Genomic DNA, 10,047 nt, shown 5'->3' with positions numbered 1-10,047 from the left:
CCAAACACCCCGGCTCCCGCCTCCCGGTTCGTCAGAATCCCGTTAATCCCGATAATGAAACGGAGCGGCGCTAGCAAGAAGCTCCGCGGCGTTAGCTCCCCGACAGTTGTTTACGTTGCTAGTCACGTGACAGGTGTGTAACCATGGCGACCGGAGGCGGGGTTGCCAGGGGGAAGTGAAAGCAGGGAGATGCTAAAACTGAAGGTTAGCTTAGCTCCTCTGAGTTTAAAATGTGTTTGAGCACTTCAAAAATTTCACCACGAATACACTTCAAGGTACGTTTGAAATCAATGGCCCTTATTTGATTGTTCATTTTTTCCTTCTGCTTATGTTTCTTCTCTTATTTTCGTTTGCCATTACTTTTAAATGATGTTGTGATATTTTAATCTGGTGTTCTTGATTTTACATTTTATCTTTGATTCAAAGGACATTGTATTTATTTGCTTCTTGTCTTTGATTTTCTTTTCATGTTTTTTTTGTTTTTATGTTGTCCTCCATGTGAAGCAACAGCTGTTTAGAAAGGTGCTACATACATTAAGTTATAACAACAACAATAATAATAACAAGTATTCTTATTTTTATTATTATCAATCAATCAAATATTATTTGTATATCCCATATTCACAAGTCACACTGTCTCAGAGGGCTTAATATGGTGAAACATCCTGTCCTTTAACCCTCGACAAGACCTGTTTTGGAGATGTATGTTTTAATTTGATTTATGATATATGACAAAAAAATATATATTTGATATTTATCAACAAGCTATCATTTACTCCATCATAAATATACTATCATCTCAACATCTTTAATCCAAATATATTTTATTGGCACTTTATAAACGAAATAATAAATCAAAAATACATACATAAATATTGTAATACTGGCATAAAAAAAAGAGTAGCTAAAAGGTGACAACAAACCATACTGTCACTTTTAGATCAGCACAAATATCCTCTACAAACACAAAGAAAACAGTCTGGAGCTATCAAAACGACATTTGCAGTGGTGTATTTAACAGCATTTAAGTGATTCTCAAAGTGTGTAGCAAGATATTCATTACAACTGCCACACTAATCCTCTTCCAACTTTAAAATAAAAAAACTTTACAGCTCTATGGCCAGTTTTGTGCATACAAAAGTCACTAGCACGTTGGACTTTACAAATTAGTGCTAGTACAAAAGTTTATCAAACAATGCACCCTCACGCCTGTGCATGTAGGAGAGTGTGCATGTGCAGACACGTACATACACAACGCACATGTTAACATATACATATATACGTATACACGTACACAACATGATGAAAAGGACCAGCCAGGTCAAAACGAATGCCAGCAGAGATCATGATAAACATGCCACAGAGAATCAACATGCTCATGACTACAGTATGACTGAGTTTTTACATGTTTTGAATCAGCATCTTAAAAAGTCTCTATGATCCAAAAACACGAAGTATGTGAAACTCAAACAATTTAAAAAGATAAAAATAGAGTCAATGCACTTGAAAACAAAAATTATATTTAAAGCAAGGCTTTTGTATTGTTCTAACAGGCATTAGGTGTTGACAGGCATTGACTATAATTGATGCTTTGGTAAGATACATAGTGGTGTAATTAAGATATATTTATATATATTAAACCAAAATACAAAACAAAAAGTACTGTTGCTATAATTACGATTATCATAAAAAAGACTCCCTCCTTCATTCCAATCCCTGTATAGTCTGTTCAAGTCAGATTCCTGGGAGATTTTTGTGCATTTGCAGAGTGATTCTTACCGTGAAAGATTAACTGCCGCGTTAACCACTGATTTTACAGATGTCTTTCTTCCCAGCTTCCCATGAACATCAACAAGTCTTTTAATAGCTCTGCAGTTAAGTGACAACCATTGTTTGTATAAACAGTGTAGATTTTGGGAGTTGAACAATAGTGTTCTGGTTGCCTCGTAAAATGAGGCAACAATAAAAAAAGAGATTATCAACACAGGCACCAGAGTCAAACCGTTAAAACTACACACCATCCTGCAATGGGATCTCACCATTTCCAACCCATGAATGCTCAGTAGTTATTATTATTACATGATTACTTCTCAGTACTCATGGGCCAGACCCATACACTGTATATAAGGATGGACAACATGACAGAGCCTCAAAGGGGAAGCCAAATTGTCCTGATCATCCCCTGGTGGCTGGCTGAAGTACAGGTCATAAACACCAGCTCCTCCGTGTTAGTAGATGGGACATGCACCAAACATGTAAGTCAAAGTACATGTTAAATACCAATGGTTTCTGTCATAATTTTGATACACACAAGTAGATCTTTGTGTCTGTATCTTGCAGTTGCCAAAGTTTGACATCTTCTGTGGTAGTTCACAGTACATTGGGTGCAGTACTCCACCACATTTTGCCACAATGTCAAACATAAAGACTCAGAGGGTGAAATTAAAACTAGCCCTGTTGTTGTGGTTGGTAAAGATCTCCAATATATTGATTGAACCTGAGAAATGCAGGCAAAGTGCAGAAGAAAGGCCTGAATTTCAAAACCTCTGTAAATTAGTTTACTCAAAGAATAATTCTGCTACAGGTGGTTTAGGTACAGTGGGCATTGTTTGGCAGTGGGGGTAAGATGTGAGTCCTTATGAGAGGTTGTATTCAGGCTACCGAGGCAACTTTGTCACAGTTGCTGGTGTAATGGACGTCAGGTCTGTCGTTCTCAGTGCGCTTCCTGTTCCAGCAGGGAAGGGTGAGTAGAGTGAGAATGAATCCTCCCAGCACCACACAGCTCCCACTAAAGTAGAACGCCAAATCGTATGACTGTGTCCAGTCAAAGAACCACCCTGGGAAGAGATGAGAAAAACAGACATGAGCTTGGTCAGCAGGGATTCCTGGCAGATGCAGCACCAGCTAAATGACAAACCACCTCAAAATTAAGGTTGGCCTGACCTTTGTCGTGCTCTGCCTGCCTTTCTGATTTTTGACAAATCTCTGAAAACGTGACCTTACAACAATGTTTATCTCTGCACAAGTAAAACAAAAATATTGGTACCTAGAATCACTAGTTTATAAGTATTTAGAAATTTGAATAAAGACAAGATCTATTACCTACAACCGGGGGTCCAAGCATGATCCCAAGTCCCCCGAAGAACATGAGGATGCCGTGTGCTTGGGTTAGTCTGTCCAAGCCTACAATCTGTGTGGTGATGTAGGAGGTGAGAGACCAGTTTCCAGAGAAGAAACCCAACAGAGCTGACAGGATCTGCAGTCCCATGTAAGTCTTAGTGATAGGTAGAAGGAGTAGCGTCACACCGCCTGCGAACATGGTGAAGGCGTAAAGATAAATGCTGTTGATCCACCGGATGTCCACCAGCACACCGAGCACTAGTTTACCCACACATGTGGCGATGGCCCCTATTGATACCAGAGGAATGATGCTAACTTCTTCAACGAGTCCCTGACTCTGTGCCACATCCTCTATAAAGAGCACAGGAGGGAACGCCCCCAGGCTGAACAAGAACACAGCGAAACAGAATGCCACCATGGCTTGGTCCTGCAGGATCTCATACATGGACTGCATGTACCTGGAGTACGCCTGCTGCTTCTTCTTGATGACTTTCATGATGGCAAACCCAGCCAGGAGGCTGCCTTTCTTCTCCGTCTGGATGCCCACATCCTTGCCATCGATGGTGATGAGCATCTCCTTCACTGTCAGAGTTTTCTCTGGACTGGTGACAGTGGAGCCTGCTGTGATCTGTAGGTCATTCACCTGGGGCTTATCGAAGAGCTGCTCTTCCGTGTTGCGCTCCAGGGCGGCTTTCCGTTTGAGGTAGTACCCCGGCATATAAAGAGGCCTCATGAAGCCGGCGCACGCCATGAGGTTGAGTGCTAATGCACCGATGATGAGCAGGCAGCCGTCCAGGCCGTACATTGCAATCAGCTCATTCTGAGCGGTGGCATAGATGAACGCTCCAACACTTGTGCCTGGGTGAGGCAGGGGAAGACAGAAATGTTGTGTTTGTGCAAGAAAGTCAAAGATGAATCAATCCTAATCAATTATGTGTAAATTTTTAAATGACTGCATCACTTCTTAAATTATTCTCATGCCATGAAAAAATAATACAATCCTGGAAAACTTTTTAAGTCACTGCAGCAAAGCAATTAGTTAAAGCACTGGAGGTCAGCAAGAAAAAAGAGATTTAATGGGAAGTTAAATTATACTTTAATTTTGTGACAAAGCTAAATAGTTCAGCATTTACAATGGACTGAATAACCTTTAGAAATAAACTTTTGGTGCGACTAATAACCTCCTCCTATTAAGGCAATTATAGAATGTAAAGTCAAATTTTATAAATTATAACTATACAAGTTTTGATTCACAGCTGAAGTACTGGTGTGCACACAGAGAGGAGGCAGCAGTACCTGTGGTGACGATCCCAAGGGCAAGGCCGCGTCTTTTGTCAAAATACTGACAGGTGATTGTCAATGTGGCTGCGTAGACCAGACCACAACCCAGGCCTGTGGCAGGAGAGAGGACAAGGACAGACAGAAGGAGAATTTTCTTTAGCCTGGATGAAAGGGCAAAAGACTCCTGCTTGAATACACAATGTGTGTGTTATGAGAAGGTCACATATATCTCTTCCTGTCACATCACAGCAAGGAGGTTCTGAGTTTGAACCTGAACCTGAACCTAAATGTTCTTTCCAAGAACTCTGGTTTACTCCCTATAAGTACAAAGACAGGTCAGCTTAAATGGGCGACTCTGGTGACCTTTTCAGGGTGCACCCTCAGCTCAGAATGACTCAAGTCCCTTGTGCGACCTTCAAATGATAAGCAGTAAAACTAGTAGGTACGTAGGTTTAAGCAAAACAAGACTGTGCTCGATGTTGTCTGACGTATGAAGTCAAGGAATCATTACAACCATGAATGTACAATGAGTGTGAATGTCTAAGTTCAGAGGGCTGTGCGCTCAAGGTGTCAACAAGCTGCACGTGAATGCACGGCCACAGCCGTTTTTTTAGCCATCTAAAAATAAATGTGTATCTTCAAATATGCATGGCCTCCCCTCTCTCTCCAGTGCTGCATCTGCCAAAGACTGTGCTGACTGTGAAGGGGTTCAGCAGGATTAAACATGACTGAACTTTGGTGTCACTTAACGCACAAGAACAGGTGGTGCTGGGCCCACGCAGAAACACCGGTGTGGGTGAAAAGGTAATACAGGGTCACATTGGGATAGACTAATCTACAACAGGATTTTTCTGTCAACATCCCCAAAAATATTTATGTCAAAAAATGGCGCAAACCTAAAATAATATTCTTGTCTCTGCATCACATGTGACACCATGAAACTTGGTAGAAGGGTGCAGTGTGAGTCAGGAAAGCAAGATCCTGATCCAGACCAGAGGGCAGATCCAGGAATGTTTCTTTAAACTTTTCTGAATTTCTCAAGTGATAAAGCAAAGATCTTTATGTTTAGAGTGTTAATATCTATGAACATATATCATATGGTCTGGATCTGGATAATGATTTTTGGAGCAGATCCATATAAATAGGTGGATACAGGATTTCCTTAAGGGTGTAGAGTTCAACATACTTTTTGTCAATACTGATATTCATGAACAGGAAAGGATATAATCGCTCTTTGTAGTTACATAATAGTTGGACTTGGCATGTGCCCGAGCTTAATGTTCATGATTATACAATGTGTTATGAGGTTTTCATATGTTCAAGAGATAAGAGGCTTAGTTAACGGCCATAACCAAAGCAACATAGAAGACTTTTTTTTCTCTGACTAACCAATACAAGACGAGACCTACTGTCTGTCTGAATCAGGCTTTTTGCTTCGTTAACTTTTGCAGTTCATTTACAGTACTATATAGTATAAAAACACACAGGAATCGAATGGTTCTTACCAACAACAATCCCATAGGAGAAGATGAGGAACTGCACGTTGGGAGCAAAGGCACTGAGCATCAGACCACCTGCCACCATTACGCCACTAAAGATGGTCACTGGACGAGCCCCGAAGTTGTCCACACATGCACTGCATATCGGACCTGAGTAGGAAAGACAGGAGCAGAGAGAATTAAACAGAGGGTCAGACAATAGAGGAGATAGAAGGAAAATGAGAGAGACAGAGGAGCAATAAATACTCAGAGAGGACATGCTGATATTTTTTGTCTGGAAAACAGAGTTTCTGAGGAAATCAAACCCCCGTCTCACAAAGCAGTGCTGAGTCTGACCATGACACTGTCTCACCACCTTAGCTTCAAAGTGGCAGCTTGACAGAGGTGTTGCAGCATCACTGAAGAGGATGAGAGGACCGGTGTTCATGTTTTACTAAAGCATCCGTGAAACTCCTCAAGTCTTTGTTTACCCGTTGGTTTCCCCTTTAACTCACTCTCAGTTTGGTAAAACAGCAACTTAATCCTTCCTGCCTGTTGGCATCACATGTCTATTTATCTAATTGTTCCAGCTTTTCATCAGAGCAACATGATGTATACACGGAGTGCAGCATTGAAACCTAAGGGCAGTGTTTCCTCTGTGCTTAGTGAACACTCCAGTACCCTGAGGTTGTTGGACTCATATATCACGTGATGCATCATTTACTGTTTCCTTCCCTCCTGTAACCGGGGGGAAGCCCCTGCTGTTGTCGCATATGGCAGCTGTCTGACAGCAGAGTCCAGGACTTAGCCAGGTCCGAAGCTAAATCTGTCCAGTCATCAGAGACTGGTTGAAGAATCACATGTTCCTTTTTATTTCCACAGTCCAGCTTTAATTATGCTGTCAAACTTTTAGTCTCTTAGATCAGGTTCAAGTATGATCATGCACACTGCCTTACAATCCGTCTTCCATTTCCTCCCTCTGGGGTTAGATTCGGGGCTAAGTGATCCTCCTACATTCATAGCGTGGATGACTTGCATTTGCATCGCTCTGTTAGAAAATCAATAACAGCAGCGCAGCTCAGGGAGCAACTAAGTGCCCATCTTTATGATGGCAGTGGCAGTTTTTCTCCTCCATCCTGTTGAAACGTTAAAGTAAAAAGGACTAACACCTGTAGCTATAGTAAACATATCCCATGATGATAGCTTGATTGCAGTCATAGCTTTGACTTCGCACATTTATTGGATCTGTTTTGTTATTAGTGGCATCATGTGGCAGGATTATTGCGAAGGAAATAGTAGGAGGAGAGGTGTAAAGGTGAGTGTTTATTGCTTTGTTCTTTTAGCTCTATAAACAGATACAGTATCTCTTCCTCAGTCCTTCATGTCAGCAGATATATTCCCAATAATGATGCATGAGGCCAAAATGTCTGTACGGATGCTATGACTCGCAATCTGAAAGAAGAAAAGTGCTGATCCATTATTACAGTGTATGATACTCACTGGCTATTAGTCCCACTCCACCCACGAGGGAGCCCACCCAGGCCGTCATGCCCTTGCCCTCCTGGTAGGCATTCAGCCACTCGGGGTAGAGAACGCCCACTGACTGGGGCGATCCATAGGCCAGGAGCTGGGCCATGAAAGAGGCCACAACGATGGCCCATCCCCAGCCTCCGTCCAGCACTTTAGAGGATGGAGCCATGGTCCTGATTTCACTGCTGCCGTCTGGGATCTGCTGCAGCTCGGACAGAGCAGGGGTTCCTGGGAATGGCAACAAAAAAAAAAATCACAGAAATAAGGGTCAGAGCAAGATAATCGAAAAGATGACGAAACAGTCATTTCCAACACACAGCACTTACACAGAGATGTCATGTGGTGAAGGCTGCTGCAAAGCATGGCCCGGCCAAACTGGCAAGTCACCTGTATGAGGTCCTGAGCACAAGAGTGACTGCAACTAAGATACAGCCGGCTGCCGCTTTTTGTTTCTTTCTCTGGAACCACACCTTGGAGGAGGAGAAACTAAAGAACCTGCACCGCTTGGCGTCACCCCTCCCGCACCATGCACCCTGAACACACATGGGAGAGGCCTGTCTCCTGTGCTGACCCAAGTTTTTCAGACCTCTTTCATGAATAATTTGTTGACCAGAGCAACTTCGTACATCACTGCAGCAGCATTTCTGTCTTCATGATGAGGCATCAGAGTGTGAGAAAAAAGTTGGTGCAAAGCTCTGCACATTTCAAATGTTTGCTTGTAAATCAGATTTACTTCAAGGTGCCAGTGCATTAAAATCCAACGATAAGAGCTGCAGAAAGACATGGAATGCCCACGGATGGAAAATAATGTCATCTCTATGTTCACCAACAACAATAACCCTGTTATCATCATAACACCGCGTTACTGTCAAACAAACACAAGCATATTATGCTCCTTCTGTTAATAACGCATGCAGCACTCACCTCAGCATCTACACAAACAGCAGCAGCAGCAGGCGCCTGCAGAGCTGCGCGCTCCACAGGAACTTTCCATGCAGGAGCGTTTCCCTGATAAAATCCCCCGTTACAGGATCTCCGCTAATCGCGCTAACGAGAAGGCATCTTTCGTGGATGCTGCTCCACCTAAGCCGGAGTCTGAACCGCCGTGCGTGTGCGTGGAAAGGACTCAATAGCAACAATGCGCATTGTGCATCAATCCGCTTTTTGTAGCCGGCGCGAAACCGGTTCAAAGCTGTTCTTGCTGGTCCAGCAGCAGCAGACGAGAGGAAGAGCGTCGCTTCCTCATGCGCGCTCTGAGCGCACAGCTGACTGAAGAGCAACACGGAGCGGCTGCGCTCAGAGATGCGGCTGCGCAGCTTTCTGGGTCAAACCGTGCAAGGATGTGCGTCTAATAATGTTAAGGTATTAGAAAACTTAACGAGGAGCGTGCACACACACACACTCACTCAAATGCACAAACCCAAATCTGTTTACCTGATAGGTGTCCAAATCAGGCTCTGGTTTAAAAACCCCTCACAAAGCAGAAAAAAGCTGAAATATACATGAGAAATTATATCAACTTTTAACTAAAATATCTGCTGAAAGTTGTGGGTCCATGTGCTGAGGCTTTGTGTGTGGGGCCACCTCTCTCCAGGAACTGTTAATATTACCATCAGTCCAGTCTGAACCGGTTGATGGATGGTAATAACAACACCACCGTGCACCAGCAGGGCGCAGCTGCCTGGGCTCCTCTCCCTCATGATTAAAGACGTACATGCACAAAACTCCAGCGACCAAATCCTCCTCAGCCCTCCCGTGACTCAGCCACATCAATGTTGATAAAAACTGGAGGAAGTTCAGAGCCAAAGAGGAACTGGCAGCAAGGTTTAGAAGGAGCCACACAGACACAATGAGTTAAAAATAAAACCAGGGAATCCTGCAGAGATTAGAGGCAGATACAGACACTTCATGTGAGAGTGTTACAGAAACAATTAGAAATACAGGTGAAATGTGTGAGCCTGTAAAGAGTAGGGTTATATCAGTGGGGGAATAAAATGGTTGTAACCAAGGAAACAGAGGTGACTTGTAGACCTATAACTTATCATTTATTACAGCCATTTATCCACTTTCTAATTTTCTAAAGGTCTAAATAACTTAGTGGCGTTTTATTGGCTCCAACTTCACATGTTTCTAAATCAAGAAACACAGGAACAGACACATTTTATTTAAAGTGTATCGTGTTCTTTACATTTCTAAACAGTTGGTTGTCGCATAGAGCCCTACTTGTTCTAAATCCCACTGCAGCAGTAGCATCATAAAAATGACATCCCCATGTTACATTGCAGCCTTTCTCGTGACCTGCAGAGGTCAGACACAATGTGGAGCAGAGTGAATGGAAAGAAGAACCCAAAAGAAAGGTGGAAACAAAAGATGAAAGCACAGGGAGCAGAGCAAGAGAGCGGGGGAGGGATGAAGAGAGCAGGACCACATGTCAACCTGGTTTTCACACTGAATGAAAAAAAACTCTTCAGGAACTTTGATGCTTTTTCCCATAGCTGAGGTCTGCAGCCAGGAAGGGTCTTACAGAAAAGATTTAGGCTCCTTAATCCCCCCTGCCGGAAAAATGAGGTGAAAAAAGAACAAATGAGGCCCAGTTAATTGTACTCTACACTGGCATTACATTGACATGTTGTCCAAG

General features: G+C 42.9%; 1 protein-coding gene across 3 annotated transcripts; it reads right to left on the bottom strand.

Moving 5' to 3' along the window:
* Window positions 1-807: 807 nt before the first annotated feature.
* On the bottom strand, window positions 808-9,052 carry LOC109635528 (monocarboxylate transporter 9). 3 transcript variants are annotated; one of them, XM_020096776.2, is made up of 6 exons: window positions 8,844-9,052; window positions 7,380-7,637; window positions 5,907-6,050; window positions 4,417-4,512; window positions 3,103-3,978; window positions 808-2,837 (listed from the first exon to the last, which is right to left on the bottom strand). In XM_020096776.2, the coding sequence occupies exons 2-6, from the start codon at window positions 7,576-7,578 to the stop codon at window positions 2,653-2,655; spliced, it is 1,500 nt and encodes a 499-aa protein (XP_019952335.1). In that variant the 5' UTR covers window positions 7,579-7,637; window positions 8,844-9,052; the 3' UTR covers window positions 808-2,652. The 3 variants fall into 3 exon arrangements, with proteins under 3 accessions (XP_019952335.1, XP_019952317.1, XP_019952326.1); XM_020096758.2 differs by lacking the exon at window positions 8,844-9,052 and adding an exon at window positions 8,334-8,687; XM_020096767.2 differs by lacking the exon at window positions 8,844-9,052 and adding an exon at window positions 7,736-7,942.
* Window positions 9,053-10,047: the final 995 nt, after the last annotated feature.

Source organism: Paralichthys olivaceus, chromosome 14 (genome assembly GCF_024713975.1).
Source record: "Paralichthys olivaceus isolate ysfri-2021 chromosome 14, ASM2471397v2, whole genome shotgun sequence".
NCBI classification, from domain to species: Eukaryota; Metazoa; Chordata; class Actinopteri; order Pleuronectiformes; family Paralichthyidae; genus Paralichthys; species Paralichthys olivaceus.
This window is presented reverse-complemented; position numbering and strand designations above follow the sequence as displayed.

What these genes read in the sequence shown, in the direction of transcription:
- LOC109635528 (XM_020096776.2), bottom strand. Translation starts at nt 7,578, where the DNA reads ATGGCTCCATCCTCTAAAGTGCTGGACGGAGGCTGGGGATGGGCCATC. An exon ending in TGGAGTGGGACTAATAGCCA is followed by an intron (nt 6,051 to 7,379) that starts GTGAGTATCATA and finishes TTTCCTACTCAG; the next exon opens with GTCCGATATGCAGTGCATGT. An exon ending in CCTTGGGATCGTCACCACAG is followed by an intron (nt 3,979 to 4,416) that starts GTACTGCTGCCT and finishes TGCCTCACCCAG; the next exon opens with GCACAAGTGTTGGAGCGTTC.